This window comes from Astatotilapia calliptera, chromosome 7 (assembly GCF_900246225.1).
Source record: "Astatotilapia calliptera chromosome 7, fAstCal1.2, whole genome shotgun sequence".
Classification (NCBI taxonomy): Eukaryota; Metazoa; Chordata; class Actinopteri; order Cichliformes; family Cichlidae; genus Astatotilapia; species Astatotilapia calliptera.
The window spans coordinates 2,592,145-2,610,116 of NC_039308.1; the positions used below are offsets into that span (position 1 = coordinate 2,592,145).

General features: G+C 44.6%; 2 protein-coding genes across 5 annotated transcripts; one reads left to right on the forward strand and one right to left on the reverse strand.

The window, feature by feature from the left end:
• Positions 1-691: 691 nt before the first annotated feature.
• Positions 692-5,098, reverse strand: spata2l (spermatogenesis associated 2-like). Of its 4 annotated transcripts, none has more exons than XM_026172466.1 (4): positions 4,817-5,098; positions 3,315-3,664; positions 2,939-3,232; positions 692-2,633 (listed from the first exon to the last, which is right to left on the reverse strand). In XM_026172466.1, exons 2-4 carry the CDS (start codon positions 3,660-3,662, stop codon positions 1,737-1,739), a joined length of 1,539 nt encoding a protein of 512 aa, XP_026028251.1. In that variant the 5' UTR covers positions 3,663-3,664; positions 4,817-5,098; the 3' UTR covers positions 692-1,736. The 4 variants fall into 4 exon arrangements, with proteins under 4 accessions (XP_026028251.1, XP_026028252.1, XP_026028253.1 ...); XM_026172467.1 differs by lacking the exon at positions 4,817-5,098 and adding an exon at positions 4,349-4,806; XM_026172468.1 differs by lacking the exon at positions 4,817-5,098 and adding an exon at positions 4,344-4,806.
• Positions 5,099-5,787: 689 nt separating this feature from the next.
• On the forward strand, positions 5,788-12,399 carry LOC113025077 (uncharacterized). Its single transcript, XM_026172472.1, has 6 exons — positions 5,788-6,277; positions 7,430-7,537; positions 9,479-9,618; positions 9,748-9,844; positions 10,437-10,561; positions 11,443-12,399. The coding sequence occupies exons 1-6, from the start codon at positions 6,193-6,195 to the stop codon at positions 11,617-11,619; spliced, it is 732 nt and encodes a 243-aa protein (XP_026028257.1). The 5' UTR covers positions 5,788-6,192; the 3' UTR covers positions 11,620-12,399.
• The last annotated feature ends 5,573 nt before the right edge of the window (positions 12,400-17,972 follow it).

Consider the following 17,972-nt stretch of genomic DNA (forward strand, 5'->3'; position numbering starts at 1 on the left):
GCCCCTTATTATGTGAGCACGCATCAAACCCGAAACAAAAAGGCTAGCTTAGCAAAGTGGCTAACCATTGTGTTTTTCCTTCATATCTCAAACTGAGGTTTCAGGTTTTGTTGAGCCAGCTAAGGCAAAGAAAGCCTGACTGTGTTCAACTTCATTCTCAGGCATTTAAAAATTTAAAAGTAAATGTGGGTAAATGCCAGAAGTTCCTCTAATGGCCACTGGGGGCCGGTTCCAAAAACGAGTCGATCCATGATGTCATCTGCTGTTAAAGCAGCGGCACCAATGTGAGAGCACTGTAACATCATGACATCAACACCACTGGACAATCCTGGCTGCTGTAGATGAGTTAGCAAAATATAATATCAGAAAAAATGATCCTAAAAAACATTACAACTATATCTATAGTTTATTTAAGTGTGCTGTGAAGACATTTGGGAGTGCTTGAGCACCTGAAAAAGGACGAAGCAGCACCAAGCTCTGGCTACTGTGATCTTTGTCCAAATATGAACATTTTTGGTTCCAAAAAACCCCAATAACAAATAGATATAATATCACTTTGAACCACGAGATGATGCAAAGTCCAATCTGCCCTCAGTCATCATGAGATATTCTAACATTAGTAACTATGTGCTAACGCAGCATCTGTCACAGTACAACAGCAGGAATGGTTATAAAAAAAAAACAGACTCGGATTAGTTACAAGACGTCTTTAAAGACAGCAACACAAATTCATTTCAAACAGAAGTAAACATAACGCTCAGTGAATTACTGCAGGAAAAGTTTCTGGTAGAAGGCTGACCGGGTGGTTACAAAAGGTTTTTACAGAAAGAAGTGTTATCCTTTTGTTTTTGCACCGTGTATGAATATCACACAGACGCATGACCGCCGCCGAGGTCGGCGCTGCCGTGCCGTGCAGCTACATTTCTGTGAAGGGTGCATGTCAGGCTACATTGCAGCATTAGCAGAGTACAATGCAGTTTGACAAATCATTTGGTGTAAACAAATGTTTGTCCTAAACGTGGAAAGACTCCCTTAAAGTGTTCCTGAGATGTTGCATTAAGGCGACAGTGGAAAAGCTAGGAAAACAAAGCTTCCAGCTGCCACTGACATTTCAGAAAATGTGCTTTAGACAACAGTGAAGTCACCTTAAAGGCAAAAACAAGCAGATTTCAGCACTCGGCCAAATGATTACTCGAGAAAATAATTTCATAGTTACAACAAACGTTAGTTTCAGCTGTTTTTACCTTTCACAGCAAATTACAACAAAAGAAAAGAAAAAAAAAAAAAGAGGAAAGCCACATAACCTGCCAAAAAGTAATATTTGAAAACTTCTCTAATACAGAAAAATGAAGGTTCTTAGTGTTAGTTATGAAGCAATTACATTTTAAATGCTGTGACTGATTTTATATTAAATCATACCCACCACACCACGGTGATCACGCCAATTCATCCCATGTTACACATGTTTACCACACATACACTTTAATGGCACATTGACCCTTTTACTGCAGTCTGCTGCAGGACACAAACATAAAACACTTGCTTTTGCGTCATGAGTTACCGCAAAGCGACCTGCGAGCGCAAAACCACACCACACAGAGGCTGTTACATGCAAATATCAAATAAATGGCACAATGGCAGAACTTCAAGGCAGCGTTTTCAGTTCCAGTACGCAGATTTAAGTCACTAACTTTTGCTAAATGCATCTCGTAAGTGCAAAGCTTTTCAGACCTTTATCACACAGATGTTGACTGGTCAAATGTTTGGCCGCAGCTGCATGCAAGCGGATTTCTGAACCAACAGCCACTACAATATTCGTTTCCACAGTATCTGCACAGGACCAGAGGCTTTCTGGAGCACCACTTTTTACAGGAGGAGCACTTTCCCAGCTGTGTGCTGTGATGGAGTGACAGGCAGGATTTCGCCATGTTGCAGGATTTCAAGTGGAAGACTCTGCACTCGTGGCACAGGATCTGAGGGTCTGGATTGTTGAGATCGCAGCATTCGTGGTAGGCGATGGCAGGAGGGAGTGCAATTATTGATGCGGGGTCTTCACTCAGAGGTAAGGAGCTCACTGCTGCACTGCTGCCAGTGAGAGTGGGTGATCTGAGGCCTCCACTCTGCATTTTCTTCACTTGTTTCACGTTGTGGAGATTCTTTCTGCAAATCTTAAGGACTACACAGGTCTCATCGTGCAGGGTTTTGCATTCAGAGCAGTAAGAACAAGAATCTGAGTTCTGGACGCACCTGCAGAGGTTGTGGTCGCCATCCTCGCTCTTCAGAGCCTCGATTGGATCTACCTGCAGACTTTGAGGCTCAGAGTTTGTTTCACCCAGCTTCGTAGCACCAGGGGTACGCCAGCTTGGCCTCTTGCTGTCCGCGGAGTTTCTGCCGGTGAGCGGCTCTCGCGGTGGGAATGATACTGTTGTTCCGTTGCTGTGTGTTTTGACAGTGGTGGGTGATACGTTGTCCGCTGTCGTCCAGATGAATGAGCAGGGACTCTCTTCCTTGTTGACAACCATCTGCGGGTCCCCTTCATTAACCGGATCGGTGTACAGATCCACGTCTCCATCGGGCTGCTCCATTAGGGCCTCGCCAACCTCCAGCATCTTCTTGGTGTTCTCCACAGCAACCTGTAGGGAGGTATAAGTAATAAAGTCAATTAAGGCATTTCATATCCTACTGTTGCATTTATTAGCAGGAAGAAAGAAATCATACAATTGACACTTTTCTTTGCTAAACATTTTGCCTCACAGTACACCCTCCTGGACCAAACATAGTACGACAAAGCAAGATTAGTGGGTTAGTGAGGAACGTTTTCTAAGATTTTAAAGGGTGGAAGTTAAAAACAGCTTGCTTGAGGCAGACAATGAAGCGATTGGCTGCACCAAGGCTGAAAGAAAACAAAACAAAAGATCTCAGCATCAGCGTCACATACCTGCAGGCCGTTTCCTCGCTGCCTCTCCATCACTGCGCTCAGCTCCCACTGGGTGTCACCGCAGTGCTTCCCCAGCGCTGTTGTAAGAAAGTGGCACTCGCAGCGGGCCAGGAAGAAGGCGCAAGACAAACAAAGGAGGGTATCCGAAGAGGTGGAGTTCACTCTGTGCGTCTGGAGATGGAGCTGCTCAGATGATGACGCGCTGAGCTCGTAGCCCAACAGGTTGAACAGGTTCTCGATCTGAGCCGTCGACAGCACCGGGGTGATGTAGTGCGTGAACGTGCCGGAGTACATCTGGGACACAAAATGTGAAACTTTAAAATCACATTTGATTATTTTAACTGAACACATGAACTTTTTTCTCCTTCTGGCCCACCTGGATTACAGTGTACTCCTTCCTCCAGGGACCCAGGTACAGGTTCAAGGCTGCTTGCTCCAGCACCTCAAAGGCTTTGGCCAGGCCTTGCAGGCCTCCTCTGGTTCCAACTTGTCTGCTCCATCCTGCTGCTGTGACTGCCTTGAGCGACTCCTCCATCACCCTCAGTGGATCCACACCCAGGCAGTGGATCTCCTGAGCATTTCCCTCCTTCATAAGTCCCTCCACCTTTCTCCACAGCTCCTCATCTCTGCACGGCAGGCTCGAGCCCTGTTCCACAATTTGGCGCTCCAAACTGCGATCGTAGGCGCCCGTGAGATCTACGTCTCTCTTCCGGGAGAAGCTCATCTCTTTCATCCATTTATAAGAGAGAGAGACAAAAATAAACCAAGATGATCCTAATAACTGAGTCACACCTTTTTTTTTCTTATTGCTGTGCATCAACCTAACAGTGCCCACTGGCAACGGATGTCACTGAGGGAGTGTCCTATGAATTGAATTCCACCTCATTTCACTCCAATGGGATTGACTATATTTCTCTGTTCTGTTAGTAACTATTCAATAAAGAGTTACAGTGTGACTAAAGTTAAACACACACACACACACACACACACACACACACACACACGTGTTTTCCAGGCTCCTGCTATGTCTGCAGCACATGCTGACGTAACTGTGGCCACTGGAAATATAAAACATTTCGACCTTTAGCCTCATTAAATAGCACACTCTGTATCAGCTGCGACTCGCTTTGAGCACATGTTAATAACGAAAGTGAAACTTTGCCATAAGTGAAAATAAGTTGACTCACTTTGTTTTTTTTACATCTACCAAACTTTAACGTGTTTTCAGGGAACATCTGGGAACTTCAAGCTCATCAACGAGAAAAACGAGAACCTTTTTTTTTTAACAGCCCCACTTAGCATTAGCTTAGCCGCGTCTACTACGTTAGTTACCCAAGAGAACTTACGGGTCGGACAGTGAACGCATCCCCCGCCCGCACATTGTAAACCGGCTTGTTTTCCTTACTTTACCCAGTTTGCGGTGAAGTGGCGCAGGGAAGCTTGGTACCGAGCTGTTCTTCAGTTCGGCCGATATATAATCCGTCGACGAAAGCGAAATCAACTTTTATCAACCTTCCAGTGTGATGTCAGGCTCAGTCTGTGTGGGAAAATACCCAGGAAGTGCGAGGAAGCGACTGAACCTCCCCAAGGAAGATGTACATTTTTCATATTAAGAAGACATCTATGTCGTTTTGAAAACACGCCGAATTACACGTACGCTCCCGATAAACTTGTAAACGTAACGATTTAAGTTTTAAAATGTGTGTTTTTAAGCCAAAGCGCGAGGCAATAGAAAACCGGTATAATTTGTAGGAAAACTCGGACTGAGCGAACATGAAGGTATGTTCGTAGGTATGCGAAGCTAACGTAACGCAGCGGGCTACAGGTGGGCGAGTCTGGCTTTGTTCGATATAAAACGTGTCTGACACACAGACTCACCTGTTCCTGGCACGTAATCAGCTGTTTTGGCGAGTCCGGCCACACGACAATCTGCTCGATTATCTGGGTAACGTAAACATTGTCACGTGGCACGGGATTTCCAGTTTATACAGGGTGTGTTTGGCAGTTGTTCCTGGATGTGCCGTTAGGTGGGTGGAAACAATGGAACAATTGCTTTAAATTAAAAGAAAAGTGATGTAAAAACGGGCTGAAATACAGAAAAGGTGGAAACAGGAAGAAGCTGCAAAGTGTGCTACCGAATAAATCGATTAAATCAACAGTTTTCTTGCGTGTAGTTTCAGCCACTAGATGGCAGCATTTCACCTGCTGCGGCAGCCTCACCTCTGCATGAACCACTGACACGGCACACGCAGACACACAAACACACGTCTTCCTGTCTTTGTGAGGACGTTTACTGACATGATCACAGGTGAGCAGCTAGTTTAAACTCTTTAGCAGAGTTTTTCTGGTGCGATGGGAACATATCCATACATTATACAAATAAACTGTAAAAGTATTTGTTCTGTGGTTTTTAGGGCGGATTTAATGTGTTTCTGTTTATATCTAGTTCTGAGCAATAGATTTGTGAGAAAAGTATAAATGTATTGCACTAACGAAATATAATTCCTGATAATATACCACAAGTTCATTACCCAAAGTGACAAGAGGTCACAGAATGTCCCAATCAAGGCTGTAAATTCTCTGTCAAAATCTTGTAACACTTTCGGGGTTTTGTTTGTTTTGAGCCCATTTGATGCAGAGTTCAGATTAACATAGACTGTATATAACAGATGGATGTAACCATAATCTCTGGTTTACAGAAACCTTTTAGTGAAGCCTTGAGATGAATGTTTTTGCTGCTCCCATCTTAGTTTGCCACAATCTGACATCACACACGGGGCAGACCTGACTGCACACTCATAAAGCGGTGTACTTATGAATGAACAGCCAGGCCCATCATGGAGCACATACTGCTTTACCACCTTTCTAGATCATTGTGTGCAATATTATGTTGAACTCAGTAGTAACTTAAACTGGTCATCGAGCCAATAAACTGACTGCCTGAATTAATGGTCACAGATCTGAATTTATCCTCACCCCTGAAAGGTGCCCTCACGCTCAGTACATGTTCCCACTTCCCACATTTAAATCTCTCCACCGGTCCTTTCAAATTTAGCCGTGCCGGGATACACATACACACGGAGACAGAGTATGGGCGTGGCTTCAGTGACCCCGTAGACAAGGGCGGACCCGTGATCCTTTAAAGCATCCCGGTCCGGCCAGGATGCTCTGCACAAGCCAGCAGCTTCACTTCGCATCGACAGAGTCATCCTCCACCCTCCATCCTCCAGCAGGTCTGTGCAGCTACAGTCGGCATGTCGAACTCGGACAGGGTTGTGTTAGCTCTCGGAGGAGCGGGAAAAGTGGGCTCCGGGATCGTTAAAGGACTGCTGGATAAAGGTAAGCTTCTCTGTAGCTCGAAGGACATTTGGCAGGGAAAATAAACTGAGTGAAATAGAGGAGGACAAATCTTTGGGACATCTATGCGTTTTTACGCGCAGGTGTCTTTCCCCTGGGCTTTTACGCGTGAGGAACTCCATCATTATAAACCGCACTGTAAACACTTTATGGGGATTTTTGTGCGGTATGGCCACTTTTAATAAATACAGTTATTACTTATTTATACTTTATACTTATTATTGTTTTATTGTGTCTGAATTGTTAGACAATTAAATAATGACTCGCCATAAGTCATCCGCCCGCGTGCGTAAAACACTGTATTGGGCTTTCTATGCCACGCTCTAGACCGACAGGTCCGCTTATCACATTTTTATGAGGGTAAAAATAAATTTGAGCGCGCAATGTGACAACTGATCGACCAAAAATCCCCTTCCACTCTCATAAAACTAAACTGCAACACAAATGATCTATAGTTGATAATAAAATGTTGGATTAATAATCATAGACGTGTCAAAAACAACAGGCTGTTCAGCCTACTGTACAGGCTCCTTTAATCTTCCTTTAATCAAGACTTAGGGGGAGTTACCAAAATGACACAATGGAGTTCTCATAATAATGCTTCATTGTCAATAAAAGCATGTCCCATCAGGAAATCTTTGGAACAGTAAAGACAGAATAAACATTCTCAGGCAGTTGTGTGTGTGTGTCATTGTGTGTGTCATTGTACAGTTTGGCTTTGTCATATCTGGGATTGCTGTGTGGGTGGTTTTATCAGCACAGTCTCATAAAATCATATCTAAATTTATCTGAACTCCTATCATCATCATCTTAAACTAAATTACAGTTTATGGCGAGAGTTAAAAGAGCATAATTTCAGTTCAGCTTCATCCCTGTTTGGATTCTGTTGTGTTCTTAAAGCTGAAATCTGTTGTGGGCATTTACCGTTCTGTGCCTCCAGGAAGGAAGAAGCTGAGATGAGAGTTTATTGGTTGCATGCTCACAGCTTCTTTGTTTGAACTGAGCAGTAAGTTACTGTCGACATCCCTGTCAGATTTCACTTTCTGATGACCTTGACAGAAGCAGCACAACAACACAGGTTCACTCCATCCTACTGTCTCTGTATTAAAGGTCTCTGTGTGTTTGTGTGTCAAGGTTTTAAAGTTGCAGTGATCTCCAGGGACAGCAGCCGCCTGGAGAAACTCCGATCGTTTGTCTCTCCCAACACAAAGGATAACCTCACCACTATAGTGGGAAATGTGGGTAAGTCAGGTTACTTATCCTGCCCGTCTCTGCTCTGAGGATTGTTTGCGCTTGTCCACAGCCCTTATCGCATAATTACTGATTCCCCCCCGGCAAACACTTTAAATACAAATCCAAACTGTGCAAAAGAGAGCCTGCAAAGTATGGGAGTGGCAACATACTGCACCAGAGCTGCACTAAATCAGTAGAAACCCTCACATGTAGTGCAGCAGTGAACTTAATGTTGCAGGGAAACCGTTCTCAGGTGGATACAAGCACCATAACTGGCTCATTTACTCTTTTATCAGAAAGCCGGTTAGAGATCTGAAAATGAAGGACTGATTTTCTGTTTTGGTTGTTTTTATTTCCAAGATGGTCACCAACTCTGATGAGAAAATCTCATTTTACCATCATTCTTAGTATCAGGTTGTTTGTGTGTATGAGCTATCTTTAGAAAATACTCAAAAACCTCTTTGCGCCATTTTTTAACAGTGAGCTCAGGAATAAGGGTGTAGAGGCAGTACTTATGTTTCAGCCACATCACCTGAATGAACTCCAGGCACTCCTCATTACTAACTTTCTGTGGGGCCATAGGTGAGAGTTAGAGCTGATCATCTACTCATCAGAAGGTGGGTGGTTCAATCCTGGCTTTTCCAGTCTGCATGTTCAGCTTGGACTAAAGCCCAGATTGCCAAATTGGCACGTTCCACTGTTTGCTCAGTAATGGAGGGCAGACAGCGTCTTGTGCAAGTTCACACTCCGCAAGTTAGAGTTTGGTTCATGCAGGTTAAAGCGAAGCTGCATGAACCGAATTCATCATTTAGAAGTCTGAACTTTACAGGTAAAAAAGCAAAGCTTCAGGAACATTCACCATAGTTGTTCATGTGCACTCTCTGGTAATGAGTTCTTGTTATCATCACACACTCTCAGGTCAGGTATTTCCTATGACTCCAGTGTGACCCTTCAAATTTGTGCCAAGTGGAGCTGATGTTGTAAATTCTTATTTCAGACTCGGGTCGTCCAGCTTGCAAGTAAATGTAAAAGAGTCTGCACTCGTTCACTCACACAGTCTCCAACTGCTCATAGAGCAGTAATGGTGCAAAGCCTGTGAGCTAGTTCAGGCAGGCAACCTCAGGCACACCAACACGCCTGCCTCTCCTCACGTCCAACACCAAACACACCCTCTCTGTTTGGCGGCCAATTTAAGCTGCAGAATTTTCCATCTGAGCCTCTGACATGTCAGTGCTGCCCTGCATCACCGCCTGCTGGTTCGTCCCCTCGTATTTGTACTGAATAATCAGCTTAGAGACATGACACCAAACTCTAACTAGAACATTTCAAACTGCTGTAATTGCACAGTGGTAGTGAGAGGGGGGGATTAAACCCAACCGACCTCCTGTCTCACAAGTCTGTGGGCTTGTATTCAAGTACAAATCCTCCACCGTACAATGTGATAAAGTTCCCATTTCTTCGGTCATCATTTGTCTGCATCTTAGCGACTGTCTCAGAAATGATTTACTGACCTGATAACTGCTTGTTTGGGTTTAGCAAAAGACTGCACCTTGGGGTAACGAACATCAGCGACGTCCACCTCTGCCGTAACCTATCAAGTGTGCGTCCTGTGCAAAAAGGAACGTTAATGGTGATTTGTTATTTTCAGATTTAGTCAAATTATTGTTTTCAGCTGCTGATTTATTAGGTGGAGGTGCAAAAAAAAATCCTGTATTTTTTCCAGTATGGAAAGGGCTTACACCCCATAAACACACCAAACATTATTAAGAAAACTTCAGTGATAGTTGAGATGACATCACAGCAGCAGGTGAGGAAGGTGTTTATCTTCTACTGCGATGTTTTGTTATTCCCCAGTAGGGCTGAAGTTCTATATCGATGCCGATCTCAGTGATTCATTAGAGAAAACAAGTTTGCCTGTCCTCTCCTGAAGTCCAGCGTCTCTGTGTTCAGGCTCAGAGGAGGAAGCCGAGCAGGCGAAGCAGGCCCTGCTGAAGGAGGTGGGGAAAGTCACCGACATAGTTTCCTCTCTGGGCTTCAGCTGGTGGCAGGGAGGACCCCCACACACCCAGTCCCTGAAAGATCTACACTGGGTCAGTACACACACACTTTCCAATATACTTATTTAATTTCTTCTCCCTCACTTTAAACTCATGCAGCATGTAAACACTTGCAGGAGTCATTGGGGTGCTGTGATGTTTTCTTTCCTGTGAAATCTGCAGGTAATTGAGACGTTGCTTTTCAGCACATTTGTGTCATGGAAGGCCTTCTACCCCCTGGTGAGGGACGACTCCAACTGTACCTATACGTTCATCACAGGTGAGGCATCGCAGACAGCACCCTCCGTCGCCACGACGTCCACATTACAGAGAAACGCAGTCGTATTGCTGATGTCGCCTATGTCCTGTAGTGAAGACGTGTGTTTGCTCAGTGGGATGAGGCGGTGTGTGTGTGGCGCAGTGCTACTTTGCCTTTGTTCTGCCTCTCTCTAGTAGTACTGAGGTAGCATCTGCCAGACCTCAGGGCGACGTTGCTGAGCTCTGCTTCACCGATGCTTCTTCTCTCTCTCTGTGACTTTGCTCAGAAGTGATTGGGTAGCATGGAGACTGTTTGTGGTTAGTGGTAGCTGGATGGTATTACCATCTTTGGAACGATAGATTCAGATTCAAATTTACCAAAAGGATGAGAGAAGTTTTTAGTCTGGCTGAGCTGTTTGGTTTTCTCTCTTTATTCTCTCTGTCCACTTGGGGTCAGCAAAACAGCTGCCATGTTATTTTACTCACTGCATGTTCTCCGACTCTGACAGACTGCGTCCGTGGGTGTGCCCTGCCTCTCGTGCAGGGTCACCTGCGATAGCTGCTCGCCTTGCATTCCTGGTGTGTTTATGTAGTGTTTTGCTGCTTTGCCACAGGAGGAGCAGGAGAGAAGCTGCTGATGCCTGGTACAGGCTTCCTCACAGTGGGCGCTGCCAGCACCCTGGCTTTCTGCCATGTCCTCCGTGAGGAGTACCCCGAGGTGCCCTGCAAACTCAACCAGGTGAGATATTAATGGGATTGCACAGCAGGGCCTCAGATAAACTGCACAGAGTCGGCTAACATGACTCATGACCCTTTAGACCTGACCAAAAGAAGTCAGCTCACAGCTCAATTCACATGCCTGCCTCCACAATCATCTACGTATGTAATTCTCTCTGCTTTCTAGTGTTCACACGCACAGCCCTGAATTTCTTTGGCATTTGCTCACTCGGGGGAAATCTGTAATACTGACACCACTTTACCACCCATGCAGATTCAGTTCTTCCTCGATGCCTTTGTGAGAACCAGCTCACATTTCAACACATCTACATTACATAACCTTATTCTGTAATCTTGCATGACAGAAGTTAATCAGGCATTTTATCTAAATAGTGCATGTGCATATTTCTGCCTTTGTGCAAACATGCATATTTAGTCAGGAATATGCAAAAAGCTTCGTGAACTTGGCTGATAGAAAAACAACTTTGATGAAATCAGCCCTTATTAATCAAAACTTTACCTGATCTCCTGTATAAGATCAGATCAAACTAGATGAACTGCTCGTCTCTACCTCCACGATGTCTCTGAACCTGATGCATCAGATGTTTTCGTACATCTCAGAAATCGCCTTTGGAAACTGTTGAGAAGTGGACAGGGACTTGTGAGTTGTGAGATGATTGGATGAGCCATTTCACAGCTAAAACTTGATCTTACTACCAGTGCTTCCTCACAGGACGCTGACTAATCTCCCCACAGCTTTAACTCAGAGGTTGAAACCTGTTTTATGAGGACAGGAGGAGCCAAAGCTCGAAGCACAAACCCCGACATAAGTAGACGACCTGCTCTACATCCTACAGTCATCCCTCTATTGCATTCAGCCCCTCTCCTCTTCTCTTCTGACAGGTGAAGATTAACACAGGTGTAGCCACTCCTGATCACATGGCGCCCGGCTTCCTCAATCATCTGGACCTGGGCGAGGCTGTTGCCGCCCTGATCGAAAGACGAAACACTGCCCACAACGTTTTCACCATCAACTGCCCTGCAGACTTAAAGAGCGTCCTTCTGGAGAGGAACCTTTAGACTCCAAAAAAAAGACCCCACCTTCCTCCAGCCTCACCTGGACAGGATCGCACTGCTTCTTCTCCTGCACTTTCCAGAAATAGTCTCCTTTGATTTCCTGTCATACAACTCTGAAACCTTGCTAGGCGTTGCATATTTTCCTGCCTGTTCTCACATCGTTAGCAAGTTTTCTCTCAGCATGTGCTTTTTATAGGATATGTAAGAAAACCAACGCCTTCTCCCTATTATCTGTTTCTGTGTGTTGTTACATAGTCTGTTCTGCCATCAACAGAAGACGTGACACACAGCTCCTTCTGCTAAATATTTTTGGTATAAGTAGACGTCTTAAGGCCAAATAATCAGACAGAGCAGGTAAAGAATGACTTCACATTGATAACGACTGTAGCCAAGTTAGCCAAGATCGCAACAACTGGTCCAAAATGTAAATATATCTACAGACAGAGACTGTACTGAGTGGAAGTTTTGACCACTACGAGTTTAACAGAATAATGTTTTAATAAGCTAGCTCTACAGCAGCATGCAGGTGGCTGTTACTACCAACAACGCCCCAATGTCCAAACATAGCTCTTAGGAAATCGACGCAAACATGCAAATAGCACAAGACAAAAATCTTCTTTGTCTTCAACGAGGTCGCCGGGCCTCAAAGAAGCACTAAATGTAACTGTGTTTCCATGGCAACACCTCCCGGTACAGTTAAAAAGCTTCAGCTGTGGATGTATCTTGACAGACTTTTATGGAAGCCCGTTTCCGCCACTGAATAAAAACAAAAAAGCTAGTATCCATAACAAGGAAATGACGTCATTCACGTAGATTACTGATTGGCAGCGCTAACTCGAAATTTTGAGTTGCTTTTCTCAAAATTTTGAGTTAATAAATCGAAATTTCGAGTTAATATGTCGAAATTTCGAGAAAATAACTCGAAATTTTGAGTTATGGATCCTTTTTTTTTTTTTTTAGTGGCGGAAACGGGCTTCCATAGACTTTAGGAGTTCTGTATGCTTGAAATTTATCATCCACGACTAAAGAGAACGTGTTGCTACATGATCCCAGTGGTGGCGTTAAAAGTTTACCATCACTGCATCCACTTTCTCCCTCTCGCTTCTCTGAGAGCTTCAGTGTTTCCCGCTGGTGTAATCGCACTTCACTCTGTGAAGTTTCTGCATTTGTTTTAAAGGAGTGAGAGAAAGTTACATGACATCTTTTTGCCACCTCTGTAAATCATTTCAGAAGCTTTTAGATCATCGAGGAGACGCTTTGTTTGCAGCGTGCTTCAAATGAGCAAGTTCATACAACATGTCAGACTGCTGGTTTTGGAAAGCTCAGATACAGTCAGATGATCCATCCAAGTATAGCAGCTAAACTGGATGAAAATTGCAACATTTGCCTGGTTACAGATTCAGCAGCTTGAGCAATTTCAGCCTCTTTGTAGCGCAAAAATAACGTTTTACAAACACAAATAAACAAGATATAGACAATACTGCTGACCCTGTGTACTTTGTTTTCAGGTGTATCACTGCTCAGAGGCGTGGCGTTCCCTAGAAAACTTCCCTCAGCACTGGTTAGCATTGTGGCTTGTAGGATGTTCTGCTTATCCAAACTCTCCGGTTCACCCCATAGTCCAAAGACATGTACAGCAAGTTTTAGTTATTGTAAACTGCTGTAGGTGTGACCTGTGGTTGCCTCTTACTCACTGTTAGTCATTATATGGAGCTCAGGGTGTACCCACCTCCTGTCCAGCATCAGCTGGGACAGGTTAAAGCCTCCCATGAACCAAATCATCGTAGACGGAAGATAGAAGACCTGAACAGACTTCTTGGGGAATATCATGAATAGTTTCTGACACTTTCTGTTGGTTACAATTGGTATTTTCTTTGAACCCTGACTTGGGTAAAATCAGTAAAGTAAAACAAACCAGTTTTAAGCCTGGGGTTGGACTCATCAACGATGATGAGTTTAGACCTTTAAGGCAGCATTTTTCACATTTGTCCACCATGATCGGTGAGATGGCATCACACCCATCTGGTTTATTCGTTTTAACTGGCTCGAAATCACAAATGTTTGTGTCCAAAAACCTCTCATTTAGATTTGTCAGTGCAAAACTTAAAAAACAAAAGTAACTTCCTGTGTCCAGTGTCTTTCTTATTCTCCCCTCTTACTCTTAACTCTCATCTAATTGTCAACACCATTAACAAAACTGCCAGAGACAAAAAAATGAGCAGAAAAGAATATTTTTTCATTTTAATTTACAGACACAGAATATCAACCAAAAGTTTTGTTCATGTCACTCAGTTCGATAAAGAAAACCTGTCTTAGTACTTGTTGGAAAAACCATTGTTGGAAAGCGCAGTGTTTGTTTCTTGTAGTGGGGGCAGGTCGGTTCACATCTCAGGAGGGAGTTTGGTGCTTTACAGAAACTCTAAATCCTTCAGGTTTCTTGGCTGCTGCTTGGCGACTCAACTTTTCAGCTTCTTCCACAGATGTGTGAAAGGATAGATGTCTGGAGACTGGTTAGTCCACTCCATGACCCTAATGTGCTTCATGCCAGAACACCCATCCATGACCATCTTCAGTGTCCTGGCTGAGGGATGGAGGTTCCACGGTGGTGGGAAGGTGGGAATGGAAGATTCTGTGCAAAGGTGTGCTTTCTACATCTAACAAGTTGAGATCAGGAGAATCTGTAACTGATTTCCACACGAACACACTCTGTGGGAGCCAGAACCGTGGCATGATCTGAAAGCATGAAAACCTTTATGTAATGTGCTTTTCAGCATTTTGGGTCGAGATTCTGCCTCCGTCCATTAAAATGAAACTACCATAACATTTAGAGACTGTTCATGTCTTTTGTAAGTGAGCAAACTGAAGTATGCAAATACTTCAAAGCATTTGAGTTGATGCTAGGGTGGGGCGGCCAGGACATATTTACATCAGGCCTAGCGTGACTCTCTGTCCCGTTCACAAGCACCGGCTCGACCCCCTGTGGCCCCTTTATCTGCCAGCCATTATTCCAGACAGTGTGTCCCTTAAATAAACAGCGGATTGCGAGATGGCATTGTTGTCTTGTATGTCGTCACGCAGACATGCTGGCTCGAGAATGTAAACTTCTCATGCAAACAGATTTTTGCCAAGGATAACTGGAACTGGACCAGGAAGCAGAGAGAGGAAAGTGAGAGTAGGGTAGTAGTAGCCTCTGGAGGGGGCGGGGAGCCAGTGCGCCACAGTTTTTGTCATGAACTTGTCGGCTGACGGCCCAATTAGGCCAAATTATAATTAATCAAAGGGAAACTCATTGGGCCCCATCTCCTCTTCGAGCTCCCTGCTTTTCTCTCCCTTCTGAAAAGGACAAAAACGGTCAAATACGCCAACGCAAATGGCCACGTTTGCTCTGCCGGTGATTCACGTCAATCTAATAGAAGAAGAAAACCGGCTTTTGTTTTAGGGGGACGAGGGGGTCACAGTCTCCTGGACTGAGGAGCGGGCAGAATGGAAATGTGGGGGTAAAGATTAGATGAAATGAGGAAATTTAACGAAGGAGATATTTCAGCGGTGGAGCTGAACCACTTTTAGTGGCAATCATGTGGTTCATGATGAGACCTCTTGCTTAAGTTCACTTGAGTTTGGGGACATTAATCTATGCACAGCATCTCAGTCAGGTCAGGTCTGGACTCTGACTGCAGCACTTTGATTCTTTTCTTCAGTTTGCTCCAAGCTTCAGCTGTGGGACAGAGTTCATGGTCCACAACTCATCATCCACCCACCACCAACATTCTTATCCTCGAGTCAAGTCGGAAACAGTCTTCCTTCTGTAGGGCACATGAAATCACAGCCCATCCAACCCTTTCACTGTCAGAGGATGTGCTATAAACCACAACACGCTACAGTATTTGCAGGGATTTTTATTTTTTGGCTGTGGTGCAGGAAGTAGAGCAGGTACTAAGTGAAAGGGCGGTGGTTCAATCCCCGGTTCCTGTTGTAAACACCGGCACCGATGAATCCCCGAGAGTGTGTGGTGTAGAAGCACTTCAGGCAGGGACGGGAATGGGTGAGCTTGCTTTAGTAAAAGCCCTCTGAGTGCTCAGCTAGAGCAGAAAAGCACACAGTCATTTGCATTTTTGAGGATAAAAATGTTTGAATGATAAATGCCGGATAAATAGATTTATTTCAATAGTGCTGAGCTGAGCAGGATAAACGGTTCCAGAAAAGCAGTTTGGTGGCGTGTGTCAAACTTCCCATCTGCTTCTGATTAAACACTGGAGCAGCTGAGACGAGAGGAATTAAAATTTTATATCAGAAGTTAAAAACAAGCCTCGATCTTGGCAGCGCGCTGCTCTGCCTTTCGTGAGAGCGGCGAGACCTCACCGAAGCAGCGCTGCAACTTTCCATTTTTGACAAACCGACACACCGCATGTTGACTCATGGGGCGACACCGTAGGCTGATAGTTTAGCTGGAGAGGCAGGTTTTTCCCTCCTGACATATCATCTCTCCCTGCCTGAGGAGGCACTGTGGAAAACAGGGTCAGAGAAGTCACCAGCCCATAAACACAGTGTCTGTGCAACAACAGCTGTCAGCATGCTCGATACTTTGGAAGTGATTAATATCGGTTTACTCACTGCAGAAGCTCGTGTCGTATCGGCGGCCAGCTTTGAGATGAGGGGAGCAGAGTCGTGCTGTCTCCACCGGAGCGTGCTCCACAGCAGCAGGACGCAGACGCTGCAGCGCTTCATATTAACCGTCTCCATTATGAACTCATTGGTTCAAAATGTGGATTGTTAAAGCGGTTTACAGCGTGACAACAGACTGAGAGAACATCTCGTGACAGCAGCCGTGTTTGGTGGAGTCACTTAGACCCAGATCTGTATCAGGACCACAGACAATGATCACGGCGGGTTTTTACTCAGTAAAACATTCACACGAGAAAATCTTTTGCTTTGGGACCATCGCACTTTGACTCGAGGTGCATCGGTCCCTGGACCTGGTTATGTTTTGGGATTCTTGTTTTGTGGCTCCTGTTCAAGTTTGGGATTTTTATGGTGAAATCTGAACGTATATAAACTTGAAAGCCAGGCCAGAGCTGTTGTAAAATTTCGCTTTTTTCATTTGAGGCAATGAGCAAAATAAAGCCCATCTTATCAAAGCGGCTTTTTGAGACAGTAATCCATGCCTTTGTTACATCTAGGCTGGATTATTGTAACGTACTGTATTGTGGGGTTAGAGATGCGTCCATTAGGCGTCTGCAGGTTGTGCAAAATGCTGCAGCACGTCAAGTCTGAGCACATTACTAAGTATAAATTTAGAGGTGACCGTGCTTTTGCTGTAGCTGCTCCAAAGTTGTGGAACGATCTGCCCGTGCACATTAGGCCTCTTCTCTTTCTGAGTTTAAAACTCTTCTTAAAACATTTATTTGCTGAAGCCTTTGGCACTCTTTACGGGGTTGACTCAACTTGTTTTATCAAATTGTTTCATCGAGGAGCTCGCTGCCCTTGTTGTCTTGTTGAGTTGCAGAGTAAAAGTTACGATTCATGTTCTGATTTTTTTATTCTTTATAGCGGAAGTGAGCAGATTAGAAATGAGAATATCAGAGGGACGGCTCAGGCCGAGCAGTTTGGAGACAAAGTTAGAGAGGCGAAGCTGAGATGTGCAGAGGAGGGATAGTGGTTGAAGATGGAGCTGCCAGGGAGGAGGACAAAAAGAGGAAGACCTCAGAGAAGATTTATGGATGCGGTGAAGGAGGCCGTGCAGAGCGAGATGGACGAGGAAGCTGGGATAGGGTGAGAAGGAGGAAGGTGAGCAGCTAAAAGAAGAAGAGAGTAGTCCCGTAACATCCAGCCCTCGACATGCACAGGCAGTCCTCTCTTTTCTTGGTCCTTTCTGAAAGCCTCCCTGACATTCGACCCTGGTTTATCATTTACCTTCTTTAATCTGGACACTTTAAAATGGTCTAATAAATAATTTCACTTTGTTGTCTCTCACACATGCTTTAGTTATTCCACCACCAACAATGTTAGTTAACCAGGGAAGGGTGCAGAAAAAGGAAAAGCACTAACGTCTCCCTTTTAGCCTTTTAGCTTCAGCTACATTTATGCTGACAGTCGTGTTTGTTTGCTCTTCATGGGAACAAAATCCCCAAAAGGTTCAAACTTTTTCAGACACGACGTGTGTAACACTGCTGTTCTTATAAACGCTGCTCTGATCTTAATGTTCTCCACACCTTGAGTGAGAGCGAAAACAGCAGAACACCAGCAAGAGAGAAAACTTAAAGCGAGTGCATGCGCTCAGGTTCATGCAGCAGCGTCAGTGATGAGCCACTTGTCCTGGGTCAACTCTGTAAATGAATTGGAAAAGGGACAAAAGACAC

Excerpts from the sequence above, each read along its gene's own strand:
- spata2l (XM_026172466.1), bottom strand. The coding sequence starts at position 3,662 with ATGAGCTTCTCCCGGAAGAGAGACGTAGATCTCACGGGCGCCTACGAT. Across the intron at positions 3,233-3,314 it reads AGGAGTACACTGTAATCCAG|ATGTACTCCGGCACGTTCAC; the intron begins GTGGGCCAGAAG and ends TTTGTGTCCCAG. Across the intron at positions 2,634-2,938 it reads AGCGAGGAAACGGCCTGCAG|GTTGCTGTGGAGAACACCAA; the intron begins GTATGTGACGCT and ends ACCTCCCTACAG.
- LOC113025077 (XM_026172472.1), top strand. The coding sequence starts at position 6,193 with ATGTCGAACTCGGACAGGGTTGTGTTAGCTCTCGGAGGAGCGGGAAAA. Across the intron at positions 9,619-9,747 it reads CCCTGAAAGATCTACACTGG|GTAATTGAGACGTTGCTTTT; the intron begins GTCAGTACACAC and ends TGAAATCTGCAG. Across the intron at positions 10,562-11,442 it reads TGCCCTGCAAACTCAACCAG|GTGAAGATTAACACAGGTGT; the intron begins GTGAGATATTAA and ends CTCTTCTGACAG.